Raw genomic sequence first — 27,570 nt, 5'->3', positions numbered from 1 at the left:
GATAACCGGAACTGGCCGCCTCGTTAAATCCACGTTAAAAAAGGGCGTTTGATGCGGAAAGGTAGAAAAACGAGTCACAGGGTGGATACTGTGTTGCACACAGGCTTCCCATCCTGTCCCCGATGTGAAATTTTTGTTTACGACCGAAGGTTTCTGAAACGGGACACTGGCGACGTAAGGTTAAAGAATGTTGTTCAGCCAACTTGCACAGTGTTTTGTTACTGAAAGAAAGTGTGCAACAAAGAGTAGAAAATTGGGAGATGATAATGAGTTACGTTGAAGGTACGGCGGAAACGAGATTGGATATAGAGGTGAGCATCGAACTATTTTTGGCTGGGTGTTAATGGGTTGTGCATTTTGATTGATGTGGTTTTGCGAAGATAGAGTCTGCGGTTGTTTCAGTAGGTGGTTGTAAATTCTATTGTTGTTGGAGGATTTAATGGGGGTGATTAAGTGGTAAATAGTTGTGTGTGGTAATTGGAAATTTGATTGAAGTTTTGGTTCGTTGGTTGACACAGCCGTGTCAAATTTCTGTATTATGCTTAAATTAATTGATGCGGAAAATTACGTAGTTAGTATTTATTGCATCATCTATTTTATCTATTCTATCACGGGGATAGCGCGCTTTGTAAACTGCACTGTGGTGTAATTCCCGAATAAATCACAATCCCAAATAACTTAACGAGGTACATATTATCTATTTTATCGATATATAGTTTAAAATATGTTCGTTTCAAAATGTACGAAAATAAAAAAGAAGATTACATATTTCATTAATAAATCCTACGATTGTCTTCAGATTGTCGCGATAAAATTTTTAATACTGAAGCTTCTAACGAAGTGCCGTCGAAAGATAAATAAACTTTAAAGTTCCTGAGGAACCTTTAAAAAATCAAACGAAAAATTTTGAAATATAACACAATATCGATGAAATTGATTCCAACTTTCCTGGAATTTCATTCCCCAATCATCGTAAATGAATCTCAAATAAAAAGGCTGGAATCACAAAATACCGGGTATCGCGTAGCTCCTTCCTTTCGTTAAGTAAACGCCTCGCAAGGATCGCGTCTCGGATCGTTGAATTATGAATGAGGATAAATTGAACGAATCCTGCCGTGTGCTTTCTGCTACGAAAGAAAGCGGACTTCGTTGTCTGCTTTACAAAAACACGACTTTCCAACGAGAAGACCAGCGATCACGTAACTCTATTTCTGTTCATGTGCATTCGACATTCATTATTCCTAAATTATATTTCTAATATACCCTACCTCCGAATAAAGATATTAATAATAAAAAGATGAAGAAACCTGTATAGTTTATATTTAAAAATACTTTTTGTTCAGTTATTAAGAAATCCTACCATCAGTCTCACCCTTTACTAAAACTACTTTCTTAATAAGTTAAATAACTTACTTTCGTAATAAGAACCTTAAAAAAAGAACTACTTGTAACAAGAACAAACATGGTCGAGAGACAAGAAACTTATTGTTAATAGACTTACGGTAGAACTTTCTTATATTGTCTTCATCGATTCGAACCAGCTCTACCATTTATTTATCATTTTATACTAACCATTCGTTCAATATACTGTCATTAACATTCGAGACAAGAACGATAGATGAAAAAGACCTAAGAATAAAAAAGAGAAAAATTAAAACATTCATCGCTAGATATAATCGAAAGAAGTAATTTTGGCACGATCAATCGCGAACTGCAACCCTGCGCGACGTGTCTTTCGCAAACAAGGTGTTCAAACGAAGTTGCTGGCGACATTTTGCTCTCGCGATACAAACGAGCCCGCGGGATGCTCAACAGCCGCGGCATTTTCTTCCCTTGTGCCTCCTTGGCGTCTTCCTCTACTTTTCTCGCTGCAGAAATGCCCCTGTTGGATGTAGAACAGGGGGCTGAAGGGTGGCGTTGAGGATTCGCTGCATGGGTTGAGCGACGCTCGTCGCAGTCTCATATTTTACGACTGTTTAAAGTGTTCTGCAAGCCATAACTTTGCATTTGCCGGCTCTAACTCACGTTGCCCTCTCCTGACGTCTGCGAACTTCCACGGAAGCCGCTTCCGGTCCGTGATTTCTTTCGCGGTTCTTTGAACTCGCACGCCTTGGATTTCGAAACACTTGCGGTTGTTTATTTTCTCGCTTAAACTCGCAGCTACCATTTTTTATTCCTGCTGCTGACTTTCTCAAATGCTTGAAGTCTAAATATCATTTTAGAGTATTTTCAAAGTTTCACGTACACTGGTTTAGAAAAGTATTCGCACGATTAGTATGGAAAATATTTATGTCCATATTGTGTGTATTATCCATATGAAACATTTTGAAATTTCATCAGTGCTATAAAGAGGCACGATTGTCATATTAGTTAAATTCAAAATCAATCTGGAAATATATATAGAAATTACAGGATCAAATGAAATTCAACATCCATCAGTTTCATATGACAACCAAATTGCGAATCCACCCCATTACGATATCCACTATAAATAATAATCTAAAAACGCATTAATTTTTAACAATACCCTTAAAAAATACACGACCAACAACTAAATATAAACCAATCCAGCATTCGTCAATTTCGGTATCATTCCCCGAACACCCATTAACTCCACTAAACCTACCAGACTAGAAACCATACCAACTCCCAATCGTATCAGCAAAAATAACAAACAACAAAAAATATCACGTATTTTCCTTTATTCCCCAAACGCATCAGAAAGAAAAAATGCCTCAAAGGGATTTTCCAAACCGATCGATATCACACGAACGACTTCGTCCATCAGGACGTTTTCAGTAGAGTGTCCCACGTGCCCACGCAGTTTCATCCCCCGTTTTCTCGGCGAACCTTCGTAGCCCGACAGATTCGAGGTTCGGTCGTGCAGGAAATAGCCCGGCCTTGACCTTTAACCGTCATCTCACGTTCTGGCTCTTAAGGGTGTCCGGAGGTGGTAGAAACGAGGGGAACGAAAGGATGGAAGGACAAGGGGCGAGGATGCAAGCCCATTTATCGATTCGAGCACAGCGTAAAGCTGGCTCTTCTCTTCTGGAACTGTCGAGCAGCCGATTTTTAAACGTATTTCGGAAGGGTGGCAAGGTCGTCGTCGACCATCGTACCACAGCGGGAAAATACGAACCGCTATGCCCTTCGACTCGGGATTTAACCCCTCAAGCCGAATGTAATCTAACGCGACGTGAAATATTCATCTCCGTTGAGACGGTAATTTCCAGCCCTTTGGAATTTTAACTTTCACCCCGCGGAGAGGAAAGGCTTGCAGGCAGGAAGATTGCTCGACGGTCAATTCAAACGGATCGTCTCCTTGACCAAGGTTAGACACTTTCACTCGCATGTTTTAAAGAGCTGCCAAGGACGAAGCCTTTCGTATTTTTAGGCGGAATGTTTACAGAATGCGAATGAGTTTCACAAGGATTTATATATAGCTTGACTTCTGCGTCACATTATGAACGATCATCGTTTTTCATATAATTAACACAAACAAATCTTTCAAGTCTAATGTCGATTACCAAACTCCGTCGAAACTACCCCAAAGAAATATTTCAGTATTATTTGCTATTATTAACTGTTATTAGAAATGACATATTCATCTTATTACTCATAACGCTTACCAGCAACTGTATTATTGCATTACCGCACTGATATTAAATAGTAAAATTACACCAGCTTGATTCCTACTATCCAAATTAAAATAAAACGTTATATTCATATAATCATATGTATAGCGACTGTCTTATTTTAGAAGCAAAGAAAATTATGCGTATAGATCGTCAGCAATATCTAGAACCTAACAAAACTTCCTTAACTCTAACAAAAGCTTCTGTCTGCAAAAACTTCAAACTACAATGCTCGCCACCTCAGGATTTCTTCTGCTCTCTCATCCTCAAACAGTGCGAAAAACTGGAATAAATTAAAACCATTAATCCTACTGACAAGCAACAACGGACGAATAATCGATAAAATGAAACCCAGTACGAAGAAAGAAATCTGGAATAGTGGTGTAGGATAACGAGGGCGGAATTTTCCATATTTTATTCGAACGAACGAGCGTGGGTGGTCGAATAGTCGCCGCTTCATTTGCACGCAGAAACTGCGCCGGTGTGCATCCGTTATGCGCATAACTAAACCGGTCGCACTTGGTGCCGCGGGTTGGAAGCGCCATACCGGAAGTTTGCCAATTAATCTACAGGCGACTCGTTCAAACGCGGCCGCTGCACGATCACCGATAACATTATTCGCTGGCGATACACGCGCTCGTTTTATCGCGCGTTTATTTACTTTCGGGCAGCGATGCGATCGCCTCGATTGTTGAATCCAATCGACAACCGACCGGTATCGCGCCCGCCCCCCTTGGTGTATTCGTTCGATCTCTCTTGTGAAAAATTGTACGAATTTCCTTTTTCTCCCTTGCTTTGTTTTTTTTTTTTTTACCCGTGTTTGGTTTGTTGCCATTTCTTTTATTTGGTTTCGTTCTGTTTTACGCGACGCGATACGGACAGAAGGGGGTGGCTTCGCTGGAAATTCGCCTGCGTTTGATGGAAAAGTAATGGAAAAATAAATTTATTAAAAAAGTACATGTTGGATGATTCTGATTGTATTCTAGTGGAGATTGGCGATGTATTTAAAATGTTATATTATAACAAATGGAAGATTATTTTCATAAATGAAACTGCGAATCATGGAAAAGTTCTTAATAACTAGACTGCGAATTTCTATGCATTTATGAATGATTTGAAGTTGCAAAAATGCATGCAATATAAATAAATATACATATATAGCAATATAAATGTGCAAGAATAAGTAAAATATCCAAAATAAAGTATTTATTACGTGTTTGATAGGTAAGATAAACTTCTATTTAAATTTCATTGCTTTGGTTGCGTTTATAATAACAAGATTTAAAGAAATTAGAAAAACGTCATGTCCGTTAGTTTTACACTGTATAAATTACATATGCATATTGCATTATTATCAATTTTCATTTTAAATGAAGCGACGAAAAAATATTCATTGCCGAGCAATACGTATAATTGCACAATATTATGCAATATTATTGATCAAGATTAAATATTATTGGAGGCAGCGTAATTAAGCCAGTAATATTACATCGTTTAATATTTTGCAAATTTGATAGTATGGTTGACATTATTGTTTCACACCTAACGTCGTTACAGTTGTCACGTGCAATCCCAATACATGCGATATAAAATAATAATTAGCAAAATATTTCATCTCGTTATAAGGCATAATATTAGAATATTTAATATGTACATATATTGGACAATTTATTACGGTGGCCAATAACATTTAACAATTTCATATCGATACTGCTATTGAAGCTTAATATCCCCTATAATCTTCATAGACACTTCAAACTGATAAATTTTATAGGAATTTTACGGATAATTCATCACATAGTATCATTTTATCGATTAATTTTGTACAAAACATGCACATGTTCTTAGTGTTAGAGTTACACAAACGTGGAAAATTATATTAATCAAGCGTTCCACTTATACCACGTTCCATTGGAATATTCCTGAAGAAATGGAAACTTTCCACTCAAGTTAAAAATTCTTCAAACACGTCCTAAATCACAATTCATCCAACAAATATGGTCAAAGATCCATTTTTCAACGACCCTAATTACATCTAACAATGGAAAAACGGTCGTGTATCGTTCACCCCAATCCACGCAGCTTTCTTCAAAAATCATCTCCATAATAAAGTCTTAATCGCCATCCACCCCAAAAATCCTTATCGTACAACCCTTACAACGAACCACTAAAATCAAAACCAGGGGTCCGCGAATCATCCACGAGGAACAAATCCAGATCATTGTCTGGTGGAAAGAAAACGTCTTGATGGTAGAACCGAAGACAAAGTCCGCCTGGAAAAGAGCATTCTGGAGGGGTTCAACGATTATCCAGCGGCTGAAAAGGGGGAGCTAAAGCCATGAATACTAAAGGCACGTTATTAATACCATCTGGCAAAGTCACCGCGATATTAGGAGGGCCGCTTATAGCGGCGTTTCAGCGTGGCCGGTTTATTACAGGGATCGTTTCTAGAGAAAAGAAAGCGGACGCGGACTGGGCGAGAAAACGCAGAGGAAGAAGAAGAAGGGGCCTAATGGTGGAGACCAGGAACGCGCCTGGCTATCCTGGTAATGGAGCCCACCGGTCGCCATTATAATAATCGTAAATGCGAAACTACGGCAGCGTGTCGCTCCTCCTCTCGAAGAGCAGCCTACGAGTTTCTTTAAGGTAATAAGAACGACGATATTGGCCTTTTGCCTGGTTATCCCCTCTTCCAATTCGTAAGCTGGCGAGTAAAGCACGTTTGGATATTGTTATTGATATGTCAATGTTATAAGATGATCTGCAATGTTGTTAGAATATGAGAATTCTCTGGTGTATGAACATATTTGATTACAGATGTGTGCATACAGCTATTGACATGCAAGTGTTGTAGTTATTGGAGCGTCGAGTAAGTTGGATTTTTGAGTATTGTCTGATAAACACGAATGGGTGAATGAACGAATGATAGACAGATTTGAATGTAGCTATTGGTATATGAGCTTCATAATAGATGCGATAATTCATTGAATGAATTAGAAGGTATAGATTTTTCAGTTTGGTAAGATCGTTAAGGGTGAATGGATGAATGATTGCAAAAATTGAGAGCATGAGTGATGATTAGGTGTTTGATATTGTACATCGTTAGAAAGTTAGCTCATCTCACTAGATGATGCAAGGGCAAGAAATATGCTCTAATTACCTTTCGTCTGATCCGTAGATACAGATTCGTAGATACGTACGTACTAATTTACATTAAACTCGTATGTCTCATTTTCAAGATCGCGTCACGAAATGCTTCTATTAATCCAGATTTTAACCAGCAAAAGTACGTACGACGAAACAATTGTTTAGATAATGTCAATTTCAAATGTTTCTATAAAGTCGAATTTAAGTTAGAATTATATGCATTATAACTAAGACACGATGTTATAACAATTATAATTTAACATCTGGTGATTCGTTTAAAAAATTGCCTAATTATTACCACTGCCATAGCAAGGTTAGAACACTTTTCACCGAAACATCAACTTCCGGCCTCGAAATCTCTCGAGCGCGATATTTCAATATGGGAGTGAAAGAAAAGGCAAAGCACCTACTACAAGAACTAAGAGTCGTTAAAACAAAAACACGTATTACAATGCTTATACGTTAAAGATACGCCTGGGAACGAGCGAAATTTCTGTTTCCTTTTTTTACGCTGCAATTGTAAAGGAAGGCTGACTTTAAATAAGCAGCATCTCGACAAAGACAAAAATATTTCGTTCTCTGGGCGAACGCTGATGAGCTGCTCCAACATTGCCGCCTTTGTCGCATTTTATACTTTTCATTCGCCTTTCAGCCACCTTTCCTTTCGCCCTCGTTCACGTCTTCCGTCAGCTCCTTTCACACACGCTCACGGTGCCTGCGTTTTCAGCGTTACGGAGTTTCTAGATCAATCTAGCAATCTATTGTAGTCTACTTACGTTTCGTTGCACACGTAGCGTTCTGACTTAGTTCACGGTTTACCTCCACGTTCTTGTTCGAATGCTGCTTGCGTTCGTTTCTGTCGCGTGTCGCGTGATTTCTTTCAATACTCATCGAGGTCTCCAGCGTTGACAGTCGTCTATCATTCCATATGAAAATGCTAATGGAACTGTTACGAATTTGATTGCGAAGGAGATTGATGCGTAACTGACAGTATTTAAAGATCACATAAATAGATAATCTTGCGAAGATTTCATCGTGTTCACAGTTACGTGCAATATAAAAGGGTAGATTTAAGAATAAACTAAAAAGATATAGTTTTTGCGAACATTGAGCAATTCTAAAGCTTAATAATCGTGAAATATCTTTGTTCATCTTTACCATTGCGTTAAAAAGATATGCAGGGAAAATACGTTTAATTACCAACTGCTTTATGCTCTCTCTCCCAGATCTGCTTGCTTTCAATGAACGTTTAAGAATAATAATTTAAGCTCTTCTTAAAGATCACTATGATATTTCTATGATGTTTAAATTACAACAATTTTCGTCGCATTTACCATTTTTTTCACGGAATTTTGTAAAACGTTTGCTATTTTAGTAGACGTTTTGTGTCTTAATAAAATACCAGATAAATTACCTTCTCATAATTCATACAACACATTCGCACAACTTCTTCGTTATTTCATCGTTCGTCTCTTGGCGAGCCAGAAAAGTTTATAACTTCAAATTTTTAAAGCAATAATAGCAGATTATGACTAATTTGGAACAGACCCACGTATTACTGGCATATGGCCAATTTCATTCCTTTGCCCTACGCTATTATTCGTTATTCGAAACAAATAAATTTCAAATAGTTATCACTGTTATTCGTTACAGGGTACTCGAAGTAATTACTTCCAGCGCCATAGCGAAGAATACAAGCAGCACCAACTGCTCCTCCATAAAGTAACCTGCAAAAAAATAGGAAGAAAAATTCTTCCACCTTCTGCCTTACTCGGTAGCCAGCCGGAGATAAATGAAAGCGTTTAACATAACGTTCTCATTCCAGGTGAAATTCTTCTTGTCGACTTTTATTAGTTCATCCCCCGTTCAGAGCCGACGTGGCTTCTCAACCCGCTTACGCCTATGCCAAGACTATCGAGACGATTCTCTTCCGTCAGCTCGTCTCTAAATTAAGTGATACGCGACCATAAAGCTGCTCTAGCGGGAACACGCAAAATAAACGTGCTCCGGGTCTCGTGACGCAAATTGCACCATCTTCCCTCGGGAGAAATGATCCATTCAGCATAGAGAATCGATATTCCTGCTCGTTCCAACGCAACGTCGATATTATGACTTCGTAAAGGACGAAGATTCGAAAGCTCGGATTCCGGCCGATTCGTCGAGACCTTTTACGAGCGTTACTACCACGAAATCACGACCAGACCAACTCACTCTGAATCGACACACATACGCGTTGCAAGGAAGTCACACAATCTTGCAGAAGTTTCTCTGAATCCGTTGCATCGCCTTTCATTCTGAACTCGATTGGCCGAGCGAATTTTTCGTTTGCTTTATCGTCACGCGAACATGCTTCGGGGAAATGCTTCTCTTGACCTGAATCCGGCTCGAAAAACATCGAATTTTCGGATGATCTTCGAATAATCGAGGCCGGAATCGATTTGGTGGAAGAAGCTTTGAGCTGGATGCGAATTTTACTTTACATTTCAATCATTGGTTGAATGGTTTAAAATAGGATGTGTTGGGATAAAGCGATGAAAAGTGTATTAAATAGAGTACTGTAATAGAGGGAGAATAAATATGTTTACGCGAATTCATACTCTCATAAGCACAATTAAAGAAATAAAATTGGGGCAGAGATCTGTTCGACATTCTAAAATGCAACTTGTATTTATTTTATATTAATCTCCTACGTTTACGATTCAAACTCGTTCTCATTTCGGCAAGTAAAAAGACTTTGAATGATTTGGAGAAGACTTTAACGTGAAATTGAAATGAAAACTCACAATGAATCAGGCAACATGTTGCTATGAAATTCAAACGACGAGGCTGCGTTGCAGATGATTCCAAAGATAAAACCATCCATTTGTTTATATCGTTGGTTTTATAAGGAGTAATGTCAGAAACGATTGACATTTAAACAAATTTAGCGGCAGCTGAAACATTTAACGTTAATTATAGCACGCTTTGTAACCTCGAGAGTACATCTTCAACGGAGTGCTCAACTAATTTAACTCGAACAGCGTACTATACCTGGGGGATTAGTACAAATTCGACACTCGAAACGAAAAGGTCACTTGAATCACAACACGGGGGAAGCAAACGATCCTAAAAAGCATAAAAAAAATATATGAATGTCATCTGTGATTGCTTGTATAGGTGGGCGTTTATGTTCCATTTTAGCGAATGGCTGGCGAATGGCCACTCTTATCAGTAAATATAAAAAGACTATGAACGGCAGGTAAATAAAATGCGCGTCACAAAAAGGACCACCCACTTTTATTGGCATATTTACGACGTACAAAATTGCCATAAGAATATAATGAAAAGCAAATAGCTATTTGGTTTCATCGGCGCACTCGTGAAAGATATCGCGACGCGATTAAAAAATGATAAAACGAGGCGAAACAAAGGCCGAGTTTATCCTACTTTTATATTTATCACCTGGCAGGCAAACTGCGTCGACTCTGTTAAAAACTGATAAAAACGAAAATGTATCACGGAAAACGTTGCACTATCGTCACGCCTGTTCTTTTTACCAAAAATCTAATAACTTCGTCAAACAAAGCGGTAAAACGCAAATACTGGAATTTAGAATAGTGTTCTCAGCGTTAAAAATACAATACCAGCGCAGTAAGTAAACGGTATACAGAATACTATAGTACGAGTAACAACGTTGCGGCCATTGAAAATACAGCATTAATTAATTTAACATAGTATCGAGTGCCAGAAATACGAGTAACAATACCGCTCGCGATATTAAAACACAATACCACGAAGTACAATATAGAATATATCACAGTACACTATTAAATACTAACATTTCAAATAATTATTATGTATATATTCCTCTCTATTATACGTTATAAATAATAATAACTTGCTTACCTAACACAACTTCCTGACTCTCAGTAGCAAAACCTCAAACGTATAAGTCTAAAACGTACAAGTCCGAAACGTATAATTTTCCATTCGCCGTGTAACAATTCTAGAAAACTACCATACACAGCAAGCGAACCACAAACAACCCTCCATACAAACTTCTGCGGCAATCGTTTTCCTAACTCAAAGAAAATATCCTTATACCTATTCGAAAGCACGGACGACTGTAACAAAACGAATCGGAACAACATCAAAATAAAAAAGGCGAAAAGAAACAAAACGAGAAAAGAATAAAAACAGAGGGAATGGAGAACGAGAAGTAACGAGTCCTTCTCTTTAACAAAGGCAGGTCGTCTCCACGCTTGTTTACTACCACCCTCGCCGGCGACCTGGCAAAAGTCGAGCTCGTGGGACAATCGCGATCGATGTACGCCACCCCCGCCATCCCTCGTCATTCTCGTAGCCCGTTGGTATTTTTCTCCGCGTGCCCCGCAGCTGGCTCGTGACCTAATTCGTGGTAGTAGGCGAGCGTGCTTTCTACGTATCACGCGAACGCCACCCCTATATCCCCTTCTCAGCCCTCCCTCATCGTCGTTGTTAGGGGGTGCGCGCAGCGGCAACTCAACGGGGCGTTTTCATCATCCCTCCGAGCAAGATCCAACTGGAAAGAAACGGCGGAGAAGAACCGTGACGGACCAACGGAAGAAGCTGCATTACCGGGATAATCCTTTCTGCGAAAGGGTTGAACCCGCTGCTGGCATGGATTAATAATATCCGAAAGGAGAAGATCCTGCTCGTCGATTCACGTCCGCGTGTTCTTTTCACGATCACATCGGCAACCTTCGACGGGCCTCTTTCTGAAGCTTTTTCTTTTGACGAATGAAGGTCTTAGGTAGGGATTCCAGAGGGATGCGATCTCGCGTAAAAGAGATGGCGAGTTGATGGGGAAGGAAGAAAATATGATTTTGACTTTCGCAGCTTTATGGGGCCATCGTATGGAAACTCTGATAATCACGCGTGAAATTGGAATTATTCACTGTAAGAATCGTATTTTCTAAAATTGTATAATTTTCTAGCGGTTACAAATGCAACGTTTATTACAGAGATTGTCAATGAAAGTTCTTAAAGGACGATTAGAACTGGTTAATATTTGTTTCCGGGTTTTGGGAATATTATTGTGAATATAGTTCTTGTTTGGAGTCGTCAGAAATATTTGTTATTCCCAATAAAATTCCTAAAAAACGATTTAAATTGATAACTCGTTGGTCCCATCTTTTATTACTGGTATAATAGAAATTTTTGCTTCTAGGTTTCGAAAAGTCTATAGTTCTCGTTAAGGTTGATAACGATCGGCACTAAAGGAATTAGTAGTGAAACTGCAGCATTCATTATAACAATTTCACGTATGTCGTTGTTTTGAATACATTGAGTTCCAAACTCAAAGCTCCGCGCTGCAATGCCAAAAGAGAAAGTCAAATATCTTCAAAGATCTTCGAAAACCCTCGAGGCTATCGAAACAACTTGAAAACTACTCTCCCATTGAAATTGCGAGCCACTCGCTTAAGTCTGAGCTATGGTAACGAAAAACAAACAAGACCTAAGCGAAAAGTTCAAAAAATACCTTTTTACCGATTCACTGTGAAAGAGTTGGAGAAAGACGACGAAAAATTGAAGAAAATAGTGATACCGCGAAGCGTTAAACTTCGCTAAACCATTCAGCCCGCTCTCTGTTCCCGATTCCTCCTCCCCCTGCCTCTCTCCTCCCTATCTTCGACTGAAAAAGGAGTATAATCCGACGTCGGTTGCGTGAATCGTCCGCTACAGTGTGCGCGTACAAACGCCGAGTCTCCATCGTAGCTTTCGGGAAGGGAGAAAAGCTGCAGAGATTAAGCTCTTGTTACCGTTGGACGAGGGTAGCACGGTGAGGGCGGGGGGGGGGTGGCAATTCTTTTTCATACTCACGAATGTGCCGTGTCCCGCCAGGCAGAAAGAGTATCGTTTGTTCGCGAACGCTGCGTCCGGAACGGTCGGGGGGTTGGGACAACGAGGGGGTGGATAAGCTGAAATGGTCTGGTGCGTCGGCTCTTGCGATAAACAAAGCGACCTGTCGCCAGGACCGGGCTTACACTTGTTTCAGACGGATAAGGAGCGGTGTGATTTTCATTGAAAATTGATTGTTGCTCCATCTTTTCTTCGGCCTCTTTGTTAATGCATTATTTAGGTTGCAGGCTGACTGTTGTTCAGACCTTTTGTCATGAATAATTGAAGAATCCCGTGGAATAGGGGCCCGTGAGATAGGATTGTGAATTGGGAAATTATTCGATACATGAAGTTTCTGGAATTTATTCTGTTTTTACTCGCGGAGTTACTGCGATTGTTACCAGCAAAAGAGCGAAATAAGTGAACAAGGAGGATTATTTTGTCCCTCGACTTGCCATCCACGACTTGAAATTTTATTTTAACGTACGATACTGTTACAATTTAATTTAGGTTATATCTATCTATTCAATTCACTATAGCCACTTACGTGCAATTATCGCAAATATCAGTGGAGCAGTGAATATTTTACTCGATATATCGTTTATGTGCTTGCCGTAATATTCTATCTAACGTACGAGGTTAATCCTTTAGGAATGAAAGTTGTTAAAACATTCTCAGAATTCTAAAGAAGCAATAGTTACTAAGAAATAAATATGCGAAAATGCGTGCGTGTGTTCGCTTCTTTTATCACAAGTGATCAAGAAAATTTCACAGAATTCGTTTTATTATTGAATTTTGCGTCCCCTTTGTTGGAACATCGGCGTGCTTGGCCGATTGCAGAGAACAGGATTCCTTTATCCAACGATTTAATAATAGAGAACGTGGACTATGGAATCGTTATTCGGGTCGAAAGAAGCACTAGCTCACCGTCCACACTTCGCCGCCGTTTAAACCTTTCAGCACATTAAACTCTACTTTACTTAACTATCTCACGGTTCGCCGATTCATCCTAATATAATAAAGTTCCGAGGGACTTTAAGCGATGCAACGCCGTCGGTCCCTTCGTCGCCTAACGATTTCCAAGTAATTAGCATCTGGGAAGTTCCCTTTTATTACTTTCCGATCGCACGGTTCATCTGCCGTGCGAGAAATTATTTATTCCGGAGATAAAGGAATGCAGAAGCGTGGAAACGATTAATCGCATCTACTGGCTAATGAAGCTTTGTAACCTGATTTCGATGTTAAAGTATTTCATGCAGATACAATACAGCAACGGTGGATATTATTTGAAATTAGTCATGGAATAGGTGATGAAATTCTGATTAAATTTTTGAGAAAGAGTAGCGGGAATCGAATTATGAGAAACTGGAATATTTCTATAATAATATTCTGCAATAATTTACAAATTTAAATACTTTCAATGTATTACAATTTTATCATTCGTTGCGTATATTAATATTTGAAATATCAGCGATCGTGCCAATTATATGCCAATTAAAATACCCATTTATTAATAGAAGATCGATAAGTAGAAAATTTAAGTAATAAAATAATACAGTGTAAACCATATACTATAATTTTTAATTTCACCTCCTAATTGCAAACTTATTTTTACTGGCGTTTTCTGCATACTTGGTCGTTTAAGACTATGCAGTTCTTTCTTAGGCTTCTGGGGTTTAAAATCCCCAAAAATTCTCGAATACTCTTCCAAGTTTCTAGAATATCATCCGATAGTTTTTATTGTAACGTGCTACCTCGGTCTTTTTAAGCGAAGCAAAATTCAACCAAAAATTTGGGAAGAATAAGAAATTACTTAAAATTACTGTTTGAAAACGACCCAGTATGCAGATGGTGGATTAGGTGAATTTTTATCTGTGATATCGATTCAGATTTAAAATTAAAACTTAGTTCTTTTCCTCAAATTAATAATGAGGAATTTTAACGATATTCATAAAATATACATATTTCATATTCATGATAGGAATATTGTCTCAGTCACGTTGAACATCGGTTGGGGAAATTTTGTAATGAAATATTGTTAAGTGTATGCTCGACGTCTTAACAATCGTTGTATGAAAATGACGTAAATAATTGAGAAGCTTTGAGTCACGGACTAATGGTCGTTACTACACCGGTTCGCGATAATTAATTCATTAATTAAATGGGTTTGCTACGCGGGAACGAGTCCGTTTGATGTGGCTACGGAAACGGCAATTCCTGGATTAAATCTGGCCGAAGGAGGCTCGACGAATTTTGGTTTCCTGGTTGCCAATTATAGCTTGTTTGAAATATAGGGTAATCTGTCTCTGCTCATGTTTAAATATAAATTCGTGTAATCTGTATACCGCGTATAAATGAAACCTACGTGACTGCAGATATAAATCTCCAATAATAAATAATAGTATATTAACAATAAACTATCGACGAGGTGAAAATTTCATGTCAAGAGATTGAAAAATATTATTTCACGAATTAGATGTAATTTAGACAAAATTGAAAAGAGAACTAAACTGGCTTATATGAGACCATCGTGTGACTTGATGACTTGAAAAATCATTTATAAAGAGCGAAATCAGAGAAAAACAAATTTCATGCAAAAAGTAGCAACACGAATGCCAAAATATTTACAAAAATATAATAAATATATACATATGCACGTATACATAAATAAGTCAATAATTGAGAAACAGGTGTAGAGCAGAAAGAAGGAAACAAGAAAAATTCTATTATTTATCAGAATTTACGAATGCTTCTTAACCCAAAGTTATAAACCAAATAATAATATCGAAGGTTTCAATAAATTCCTAAGGATTTCCCAGATTTAGGTAGTTTCAGTGTTAAAGAATTCGAAAAATACTAAGAAACGAACAAAGCGTTCTATTTTTCTCAATGAATTTCATAACAAGGATGATTTATGGAAGGTGTACGTAGAAGAACTGAAAGGCTCATGGAACGAGATGCCCCGAATTTCAGAAATGATGACGCTCGAGAAACCACAAAGTTGAACAACATGCCCGTAGCAAAATCACGAATCTTTGCTGATCCACAGAACACGACGCTCCACTTTTCCTGAACAAAGAGAACATTCCGTACGAAACAATCTCTGCTACTCTAAAGAACAGAGGCTGTGCTCTCTGATCAGCGTACTCAGCAAAGAATACTGTTGTTAGACGCGTATACGTTTTGAAAAGAAGCCCCATAAATGAAGGTATCTCGTTAAGGATCATATTTGTTTCACGTACCTTCTACAATTCAATTCGTATGTATTCTGTTTAACCAAGTGGCAGAAAGTTATATTATTTTGTATGATAATAGCCTCGATCCAATGATATTTATCCAATCTATTACATTACTGTATGTTACTGCATTTGTTCATATACTACATTCAGTTTATATAACCAAGTTACAGGCAATAGAATATTATATTATTCTGTATAATAATAGCTTTGATCGAGTTTTAGTCTGATATATCAGTATATTAAATAAAGAAAAAGTAAAACCACCACTGAAACGGTAATTGTAACTTACAGAAAACGACATGACGTAGTCTATACTTTTACTTTTTTATATATTTGATACCTCACTTTGCAATAAAAATCGTTTCGAAGAAGGTCTAGAGATTGAAGAAATTAAAGAATTTTCACGAAACTTCTTCTCTGGTGATATAATCCAATAATAAAATCTAGAACGTATTTTGCGATCCAAATAAATTCCAGGACTTCGCAGAGGACGAGCTACTCATGATTCCCTGTTCTTCAGCTCGTTTTCTCGTTCTTTTAATCGCCTGATTTATTCACCGCGGTGAAGACACAATTAAGCATTCCCGTATGCGTGATTTAACAGGTGGCCCCGCAATAATTTACTGGGGAATTGGGTTACGTAAATGGCCGGGATAATTAAATGTGACAGGAGGGAAAAGGGTTGAAGTCGAAGGGGTCGCGAACACGGCGACATTTTATGATCTGACGTGTGTCATGTTTCCACGGGAACGATTTGCACCAATTTGAATAAAATTGCCGTTCGCTCCGAATGAGTATCGAACAATGGTCGACGGTTTTGACGTCATTCACGGATTAAAATAACGAGTCGATTCTAGCTGAGGTGTGTAAGGATAGACGATGGAATTCCAGCGGGAATCTGAATAAAATGTTGTTGCGAATTAATCGTGCTTGATGTGGGATTAATTTAAAATTGAGCGAGAAAACATGTGAAAATGAAATATCGTTTTATCTGAGCCTGATTTTTTATTTTCATGAATTTTTGTCGTCAAAACATTTTTATCCTTGTGACTTTTATCATATTTTCTCTGTTATCTTTTTACGATATTATCATACCAACATTTTTCAATTTTACTACGAGGTTTCACTACGAACCACTCAAAAGTCAAACTGATCCACTTTCGGTAAAGTTCTTAATTTTAATTATACTAATACGGATATGATTTGTATTTAATCTTTCATAAACCGAATAATTATTATTGATAGAGTTGATATTATTTGGCTCTTACATGGTTCCTATGCATTCGTTAGACAACTTTAACATTATATTTTCATTCTAAATTTTATGATGATATATAATGTGATGTTAAATAATATACGCGACAAATACATATGAGCTACGAAAGAAATTACCAGAACGACATAATACTTTACTATTATCTTAGAACTGACACAAATTTTAGAACCGACGTTCGGCAAAAACCATCAGTGTCGAACAGAAGTCAAAACCAAAGAGAATGAAAATCGCTTTAGTGAAATTGAAACTTAATTTCGAGTTTCATTCGCGCGTACGAAAAATTGTTTGACCAGAATTTCAGACGAACGAAATTTATACGTCCACGTTTATTTCCTGTCTACTAAAAGAAGCACGCGCCGCCGATATCGTGTACCATTGAACGGAAGGTGGATCCGAATTCGAATGGCAAAAGCAAAAAATGTGGTTTTCAATCTCGAATTCGGAGAAGGGAAAAAGGCCACAAAGCGATTTCTACGAAGCGTCGACGTCGAACGAGTGAAATTAATTTCGGGGGCACAGTAAATTGTTCGTGCTCGCGGCTGCACCCGCTCGTAGCCTCGGGATTAATTGCCGCCACGGGGACTATGGAACCCGCTAATCTGCCGTTATGAAATATCTCGTTAGTATGTACGCGTGTACAACGACCAACATACGATCATGTGCCACTCGCTATGCTCGATGATATTGGTCTTTGCCCAATACACTCTTTCTGGCGATTTATAATCTGAAAAAGCTTTTTTGTTCTTGGTGATCATAATTCACCGATATGAAAGAAGGACATCTTATGTGGAATTTAAATTGGGAGATCTTATTGGCTTCTCTTATTTTGTAATTTTTAATCTTTCCGTTTTCTCGCTCTTTTTCTTTTTTTCTTTTTTTAATTTCTGTGAAAACAAGCTGTGAAGTTTCTTTCCGAAAGAGAACTAGGTCGTAATTTAAAAAATTAGAACATGTCACACAAGATTAACCCACTTTCGAAGATAAAAGAGATACTTTGTCGTGTAACATAGACGTTACTGGTTTTGAAAATAATTTCTTCACCAACTAGATTCTATCTATTCGTGACAAACGTGACAATTCATCGAAGTTATGATTGTCCGATTTTAAGCTCTATTCATTCGTAAGTAAATCAAAAATAAATTGCCACAGGAACGTTCATTCCACAGAATTAACAGACATAAAAATTGTTTTAACCTACATTTTAGAATAAAGAAAGAGAAAATAACTTTACACCTCATAAATACTTCAAAGCAGCGCAAACAATACAATTATAATCCAATCTAACACACAATCGGAAAAATTTGTATAGTATAAAATCTCCCGACTATTTAAAAATGGTATTTCCATATCTCTTTTATCAAATATCAGATTTTATACACTAGTGATAAACGTGACAAACTATTCATCAAAGATATGACACCTTAACAACGTAAACTCGGTTGGCTTCAAACAAGCTTCAATTTCACCGACACGGAAAAGCGAATTATTTTGCAACAACGGACGGATCTGCATTTCAGCTCGTCGACGTCCTGGAAATCCCAGCTGGATACGCTGCACTGTTCCTGGATACCTTGAAACGTGGACCTGACACGCGCTTTGACCTCGATTATCATGCGCGTAATACAAAAAGGGAACGTAAATCGCGATCGAATAGAAAATTATTATCGATTGTTGGCCAAAGCGAATTTATCAAATTTTAATCGACGAAAACGAATTAACCGATCAATCACATTTTCAATTTCTTAAAGACAGTACTGTTGAACCTCGATAACTCTAATTTCTAAGGTTACATCGATTACATATTCGGGCGAATTGACGTTCTGACGAGCTCAATACGTCAATGTAATCAAATCTGAATATAGATTTTTGTGAATATATGCGCTGCAGTCATCAAACTATTCGTCGTGTTTCGTTCGCCGGAACACCAGTTTGGTCAAACACGTGTCTACCACAACGATGATCAAACTGAAAAACGTTTTTGCATCTTACACATCTCGCGAACAATGGCAGACAAAAGAAAGCTCGTAAAATGAGGCGATAATTTTACAAAATGGATTTATTTTAAGCATGAGCAACGAATAAATATAATATATCGAACAGAATACACAATTGTTATGAAAATGGCAAAAAGCGCGTCGATTTTTAATTATCTTCTATCCGCCACTATAAAATTATAATAATCCACAGTGTAACGATCATCTATAAACCGACAATATCAACTACGAATTAACCTAATTTACAAAATTCAAAATATAACAGATCCGAATCACAAACCGCTAAATCTATTTCCTTCGAACTACGATGCAACTCAAAGGGAAGAATGTTCAAGAAAAAAATAATACGATGGAGAATCAGGAAGAAACAGCGAGGAGAGTTGAAAGTAAGCAGGAACTTGCCGAGTACGTTTATTTTCCATCTAGTGGCCGAACCCGCATAATCGTCCGGAGGGAGGAGGATGCACATCGACGAACGCCAATACGATTGCTTTCGAATGTGCATTCTTCGCCGTGACCGGGATGAGTTTCGAAACTCTGGACGCTTATCGTGGCCCCGTAGAGGATCCACGACGGATCCTAAACTGCAGAGGGAAACAAGGGGTCAGGAAATCGAGCAGCAAGGGATGGGTGCTGGCTCCGGAAGCATGCGGCTCGAGAGGCAGCTTATATCTGCCTGCTGGGATCGTGTGCCAGCATGCTGGACGCGTGGTTGTGTTTCGCCTGTGTGCACGCCAATTTCGCCTGGTCACGGTGAACCGTTTGGTAAAGGAGATAAGGAGCTTTCGATTATTTGATCTCGGGCTCTGGGTTTTCAGTTTAGATGAGTTGGCTTCAACTGGGTAATGAAACAAGCGTGAAACGTCGAAGGGGAGAAGTGAACGACTGAGAACCAGAGGAAAGGAGGTGGCATAATATGGAAATAGTGTTTGGTCTGGAGGGTTGAAAAGGCGGAGAGCAATGGGATGATCGGAACGATGGAGACTGTTTGGACAGGAGAAATAGCTTTGGAATTTATGTGGAGCATGTCACGCTTGCACGAGATTTTACATTTTCTTCTGTCTAATTTTTTTGAAATATATTATTGAGAACTTTGAAAGAATATATTGCTCCTTTTATGTTAAGAGATGTTAAAAAATATACTGCCTAGTATTAATGTGTTATTTTAATGTGTAAAGATATTTCAAAAAAGGACAGACAACGCGTCGATGTCTCTTTGACTTACCGAAACCACAAGAATTTTCAAATTCGCTTGCTTGCTACGGGGATGTTTAATTGCAACAAATTCAGATAATGCTGGCGCAATTAACTACGTATTAATATAATAAAAACAAATATTAATTCAACAGAAGATGGTTTTATTATAAACTACAGTTTCTCATTACACTTTCCTAGTTCTACGAACCTATGTAACTAACTTTGATACTTCGATGTACATGCACACGAGCTTTCAAAAGGGATTACGATCATTCGAGGTAGCATTGGTACGTAACGAGAATGAAACCCAATTTCTCACCCTAATTCTCAGAATTTACGCAACTATATGCTATGTTAATGAAACAAAACCCATTGTATGTCTCTCTTATGTAAAGCTCGTATCTCCAACTACAGTTAATATTTTGTTTCAATATCATGAACCGTACTTAACTCTCATCTATTCTTTATGTCAACGAAACACACTACTATAAATGTAAAAATTCTTATTTATGAACGATACAAACAATCTTATAGCCAAATATACAAATATTCACTTTCTTAATATTTATTTCTATTTTCAGTAGAAGAACTTTTTATCATTATGTTAATTTAACATTGTTGCGTTCTTCCTTTTTGTCAGCTTAACTGTATCTCCCTATTAGTAAAAAATTTCTTAAGTTTAGAAATAAAATTGTTATTAACATACTAAATGCACAAGTGCAATAGATATATTAAATGCACTTAAGTTTGAAAATGAAATTCTTATCGATATGAAAATGTCATTTCATTTGTTAACACGAGATTAAGATTGAAACAGAACAATTCAAGAAACGCAACAGAATTAACAGCAAAGGAAGATGAGGGAAGAACAAGAAGTGATGCAGCGAAACTCACTAACAATAAGTCTTACTAAATTAAATTTCCTTCAAATTTATTAAAATTTATTGCTTAATACACTCCAAAGTTTCCAGTTTGAAACTTCTCTAAATTACCAGTAACCTGATACTACGACACTTCGTTGAAAATGCTCCTTCACCAACAGTACAAGGCCGATTTTTTCTTTTTCCTCGTGATCCGTGGAGTAAAGTTAACGCAATAGAAACTCCCTTTTCAACGAAACCTACGGAAACTGGATATGGGTCAACCGAAAAGCGACCATGCATTATCGCGAACGGTGCTGCTCGCAAGGTCGCACTTTTCCCCAGAATAATTGCATGGCCGAAATTCCCAGTACACGTGTTCCGCACCGTTGATCGATCAAGTTCGCTGAGAGGAAATTTCGAGATTAACCTGGACCCGTCTGACCGAACGATTTACACGCGGTCAGGTATTGAATACACGACGTCCGCGATAAGAAGTTTATTCGCAGGCGATTAATATTCAACGGACGTCTTAGTAGTTTGCGAACCATCGATAATGCAAATTATTTATTTCTCGTTTGAAGTAATTTTCCTGTTTGAAAAAATGTTGAGCTACATATTAGTTCATCAGAGTTCGACTCATTTTTCATTATTAGCCCCCCCTCCCATTTAGGGATTTAGATATTTAGTAAATTAATAAAGGAAGCATCATAGTCTAATGGTATTCTCTTTTGTAATAATTTTAATTTCAATTTTCTAAGCTCATAGCGTTCTTTATAGTAGCGTCCTTTATAATAATTTTAATCGCATAGAACATATAGATTTCCGTACTTCATTTTAATTTTGTTTTAATAAAGTATATAATGGATTTATTGCAAGATGAAAGAAATGAGAGAAGATGCAAGAAAAAAGAGAGGATATTGATAAAAAAAAGCTCCCCTAAATGTAAAAGGAATTACTATCAGTCCATTAATTGCAGAATAATTGAAGGTCATCACATATCACATAGTATACAAAAGTGGCTGGATATGATCGTCTTTAACCGCTTATCCTGCATCTCTTCTAATATATACATTTTTTTAAATCAGCTTTTCAGTGACTAAATACTATAATTTTTCAAATTAAAATAACAAATAGGACAGTTTAAAATATGAAACGCATTACCCATATTTAATAATCTTTCATTTTATTACTGTTAATTTATTCGGATGGTTTATATCGTCGCGTTGCATTATTAAGAATCATTAAATTCTGCTGTATATTTGAGGGAGAGTTATTATGCATATCTGCCAAATAATTAAATATGGAATTTAGATAAATACTGCTCCTAGTTGCATATTAAATGCAACAAGATAGAATTGGAAAGCAGTATCAGGAAGTAGTCGATAGAAACAGTATTACGTTATTATACAAACCAGTATTTCGTGTATCGATGAAAAACAGGTGAAAATTATTATACTTGCATGCATTCATTCGTCGAATAATAACATAGATCCATTATCATTTATATTCTAATAACGGACAATTGAATACCTTAAAACTACTTAAAAAAATGCATAGTTTAGATGTGAAAAGTTAAAAGTTAAAGGTGAAGATACCTGATATTGAAAGGTCAGCAAAATAAACAGTATCATACATTATTCAGTGGAATGTTAGTTCTATGTATACATACTACGCTATATTCTACCAAACAATCCATACTTCAATTTCACTCTGAAATTATGCTAGAAATTGAACTTGATCGTGAATGCAACTGCTATTTATCACACGAGACAAAAGTTCAACAAAGGAATGGTTCAAGAAATTCCCGCTTAAATTACTTCACACTCGCGTTGGAACGTAACACATGTGATATTCTAAACCGACAAGCTTTTTCCATCGCGGTAACCAACAGTCTAGCAAATCACAAGCAACGGGCTGTTTAGCATACAATCAACAATCAACAGCGTACAAGGAACACCGTGAATTTTCACGCACGTTAACCGCACCGTTTCTAGTCGTTCCGTTATTCACGCGAATAGCTCGCGAGAGGCACGCACGCCGACCAACGTTAATCGTATGCATATGAACAGAGCTTGTTTCAATTAAATTGCACGTTCCATCGGCGACGCTCTCTTCGCGTATTCGTGAACATGCACACCGATGTCACGCAAGTGTCGCACGCCGCTGCGACATGCGTTGCTTATAACAAATACTACGCGAACTATCGTAGACCATATGATATTTTCAGAACTCCTCTTCGAAAATTCAATGCACCAATGTTTTCCAATGAGAATCAGATTAAAATGATTTTGGCAATCGATTTAAGCCTTGTTCCATTTCAAATGTCGCATAATAAGGAAGAATATAAAGCGTATCTTTGAATAGTAACATTTTCCTGTGAAGGAAATTCTAGAAAATTTGTAATTTGAAAAGAGATTTATTATGAAACTCTAATTATTATGAATATATAAATGAAAGGTAACATGCCCTGGAAGTATTGTGTTAAGAATTATTTCTTCCTCACTAGGAAAGTACGAATGTTTGACTTACAGCTTAGAAAATCTCAAGTTGTACACTTTACCAGAAGAGTTGAATGTTTTTGTAAATTCGTAAATTCTCACCTAAAACTGAAAAGTGTGCTTGTTACAAACATTGAAAATAGAAGATAATTGGTAGATTTAAAGAGTAGTACATAGAGAATAATGATATTAGATTGCTTTTACAAATATCTACTAAAAGTATGCAAATGTTTCTGACAAAATTAATATTGATTTTCATTTGGGTACAAACACTGATCAATTATATTTTCTAAAGATTTCTCAATTTTAATATTTTAATATCAGATGTTATGATTATAGATTCCTACTATGTATAATTCCTAGTAACTCCTTCCTATATGTATGTCATATTTTTATCGTACTCTATTACAGCTCGGTAATTATACAGGATGTGCCTGAATAACATGAACGAGAGAGTATAAGGCGATCCTTTATGGAAAAAGTAAGAAGATGTAGAATAAAATTTCTTCGTATAATTCTTCGTTTTCAAGAAAATCAAATTTTAAAACTTGTCAAGTATGCTTAAACTTGGCTAATTATCGACTGGATATGAGTAAACAATCAATAAAAGGTTATCCTAGATGTAAAAATAAATGGAAAATGTGAAAAGAAATTTTTCCGTTTGAAGTTTCATTTTTGAGAAAACAGTGTGTGACCATATTTGGTCAAAAATTTGTCTAATACACGTGTATAGGAAAAATTTCAGATTTATTCTTCTCGTAGACAGAGCGTCTTATGAATAAACTTTATCCTACATTTTCGATTATTTACTTCTGTTCAATCCAGAATTAGCCACATTCCAGCGTATTTGATAAATTTTCAAATTCGATATTCTCGAAAATTAAATCGGAAATAAAAAGATTTTATCCTATACTTTTTTCTCGTCTTTTTTTTCGTAAATAATCGCTTCACGTTCGTGTAGAAGAAAGAATCGCTACATGTGCCACTTGTACATGTTATTCCGCTGCATACTGCATGTAGTGTTACTTTGCATTACTTGGTTTCTCTTTATGCTTTAATTATGTTGTACATTTACCTATATATATTGTTTATATGTCGAATATTCATAGCAGTAGGTTAAAGACCAATAAATAAAAGACAAGTAAATTTTTATAGATTCAAAACCTGACATCTGGAACTTCCAAGAAACATATCAATAATAATTTCACTCGAATTTATCTAGAAGAAAATAAGTACACAAGCAGACGAATTTTTCGTAACGTGATAGCATCGGCTAATTCAACGGAGTATCAAGCAATGCCCTTCTCAATCTTCATCACATCTTGGTTTACCGACAAAGCCGCTAAATCAGAAACCAAGTCCACTCTACGTTGGTCGATCGATCAAACGAGTAGAAAGCAACGTTCTCCCGTTGAGCAACGAAACTTCGCCTATCAGCAAAGGCAGGTAAACTTGGAGCTAAAGCACAAGTGGACAGCCCACTTTCGCTGCGTTCGTTCGACGTTCTCTAATTAACGCGCGAGCCTAATTATAGAATTACAGACGGCGACGGTTGGACGTCATCTGCCAATAGACGGAAACCCAGAATCAACCTGATTCAGCGAACGACGGGGATCACCTTGAGAAGGATGAACAAAGGCGTACGAGGGTGACAGTATCGCAGCCTTGACCCAAAACCATCCACGTTTCTCCCTAGTTCGACTCGGCTTAACGGTTATTCCATCCGGAAACTTTGTCGCCAAAAACAGCGAGAATCTCTGTCTTCGATCAACCGAGAATCCATCGTTGTTAACTGCTTCCGCCTTTATTACCAATTACGTTTTATGACTCCGGAACTTGGCCATCTTCCGTGGTACAGAATCTCACTGAGAACACTGTTTACCATCGAACCATGTTCTAAGTTATTGGCAGAGCTTAGAGTTTGCAGTTTAAGCTGGCGACAGTTTGCTGGGATACGATTATATTGTGGATGTTTATGTATGACAAGTGTTAATATATAAAATTGTACAAGGATGTGCACGAATGCAAAAATGTGTAAAATATCAAAAGTAGAGTACATATTGACACATTTGGAAAATACATTAGAAAAATGCATCTAAAATATTAAAAAGTACTCGTAACGTAGTGTCATCCTCCTCTACTATTCCTCTATTCTTCTGTCGTTCCTCTACTATTCATTCTATGTATAATCTTAATTAGTATGGCTTCTAAACGGTAGAACTATACGAGACTGTGGAATCAGTAAATCTACCATAGACACGAAGAACGTAAACAAAGGAGTTAACTGAGACTGCGGTTGCCTTAGAATATTTTGTCACAAAACTCTGCCGAAACAAGGAAAATTATTGTTGATACTTTTAATGCGACCTTCGATCTAATAACAAAATTAACAGAAGATCCGCTATATTCATAACTTAGAAGTATAGTACTTGTATTATGCCTAGCCTCGAGAAATGAGCACATAAAGATGTATCATACACCAGCTGCTCTTCATTAGCAAGTTTTACGAGGTCATTCAAAAATATTTATTACAATATTTCGTATGTATCAGTGGGATCAACCTCGACCTTCGCATGGTTAAAGAACAACCCTTGCGTCTCCATCACTACGATCTAAATCTCCGTACAAAACGAAACTGCCAACGCTCTAGCGGAGTACATGCAACCGCTTTCGCCGGGCTCTATCAAATGTCAAAGTTCAGTACACCAGTTCAGCTGATCAATATTGCTGGGTGTTCATTCGGCTGCCATTGGCGCACTTTCAAACGCGATTGTCTTTCACAGTGAGAATAGACGAACGGACGGACGTCGTTTGACCTTCGACAGGCATCTTCCGCGGGATTTCAGCCGCAAGGATTCCTCGCCACGCCCAGGCACGCGTAGGCTGAACCCTGAGCACCGTTGAAAGGGTAAAGGGCGCGTGCAGCCTGGAATTCCAGCGACCACCGGCAGGAAATCAATTACGGGCCTTTAAATCCCACGACGACCGGCTTCCTATCGATCTTCGCCTCCCACGGAAGTATCCGCGACTGCTTTGCATCTGCTTATGGAAATCTAGCTACCGAACGATTATCGGCCACCGTATCAATCGGTCGCCGCTAATTTTTCTATTTCGGTTTAATAGATGGAGCTTTGGTGTTATGGCTTCTAAATGATCTATGGCACAATTAAGTAAGACGATATAATCTAAAAATCATTACAATGTTCATTAATGGGATTCTTGGATCACGTCGACTTATTTAATTGGAAGAAAATTCAAAGCTATGTACGAAAACGTTAAATGACTTACTTCTTCTAATTTATCGAATCTATTAAAATATAAAAACGATCTCGTCCCACAAAACGGAATTTCCAAAAATCTCATATACGAAATAATTTGCCTAATTCATTGACTCACGATACATTATGCATCATCGGCTTACAACAGGCCGCACGTCCGTTAAGCGGTTGGTTGTGGAGCGTGACCCGCCGGAATCGTCGACGAAGCGAGCCCGGCCACAAAGCCGTGGACCACGAAAGGGTCAACGCATTCCATGCCGCGGAAGCGTATCGTTTCAAAGAAACCGCGCGCGGCGAGCGAGCGAGCGAGCGAGCGAGCAAGCGAACTAGGAGAAACGAGCAGACGGACACGAGGCAACGTAACGGCCCCGATCTTGGCTGGCTGGCAAGGACGAGGTCGCGAGCGCGGCCTAATCGTGTTCGTGCTCGTGGATGTACTCTCTCGTAGTTGGCACAGAGATCTGCAAAAGGGGGTTGTATGCAGCTGCAGAGTGCAGGCGCACCCCCGGGCCGCTCGCGTTATATAGATAATACACGGACGCGCGAGGCGTCGCACGGCAAGGAGGGAGAGGCGAGCAAGAGCG

General features: G+C 37.9%; 1 protein-coding gene across 2 annotated transcripts; it reads left to right on the top strand.

Moving 5' to 3' along the window:
- Nucleotides 1-27,422, top strand: LOC122566161. 2 transcript variants are annotated; one of them, XM_043723006.1, is made up of 3 exons: nt 1-311; nt 24,864-25,154; nt 25,243-27,422. In XM_043723006.1, the coding sequence occupies exons 1-3, from the start codon at nt 261-263 to the stop codon at nt 25,279-25,281; spliced, it is 381 nt and encodes a 126-aa protein (XP_043578941.1). In that variant the 5' UTR covers nt 1-260; the 3' UTR covers nt 25,282-27,422. The 2 variants fall into 2 exon arrangements, with proteins under 2 accessions (XP_043578941.1, XP_043578940.1); XM_043723005.1 differs by having other exon boundaries at nt 24,864-27,422.
- The last annotated feature ends 148 nt before the right edge of the window (nt 27,423-27,570 follow it).

Source organism: Bombus pyrosoma, linkage group LG3, assembly GCF_014825855.1.
Source record: "Bombus pyrosoma isolate SC7728 linkage group LG3, ASM1482585v1, whole genome shotgun sequence".
Taxonomy (NCBI): Eukaryota; Metazoa; Arthropoda; class Insecta; order Hymenoptera; family Apidae; genus Bombus; species Bombus pyrosoma.
The sequence above is the reverse complement of the archived record's forward strand: the minus strand, read 5'-3'. Positions and strand labels throughout refer to the sequence as shown.

Coding starts and splice junctions, on each gene's coding strand:
- LOC122566161 (XM_043723005.1), top strand. CDS start 261: ATGATAATGAGTTACGTTGAAGGTACGGCGGAAACGAGATTGGATATA. Junction 312..24,863: donor AAACGAGATTGGATATAGAG/GTGAGCATCGAA, acceptor AAATTTTTATAG/ATTCAAAACCTGACATCTGG.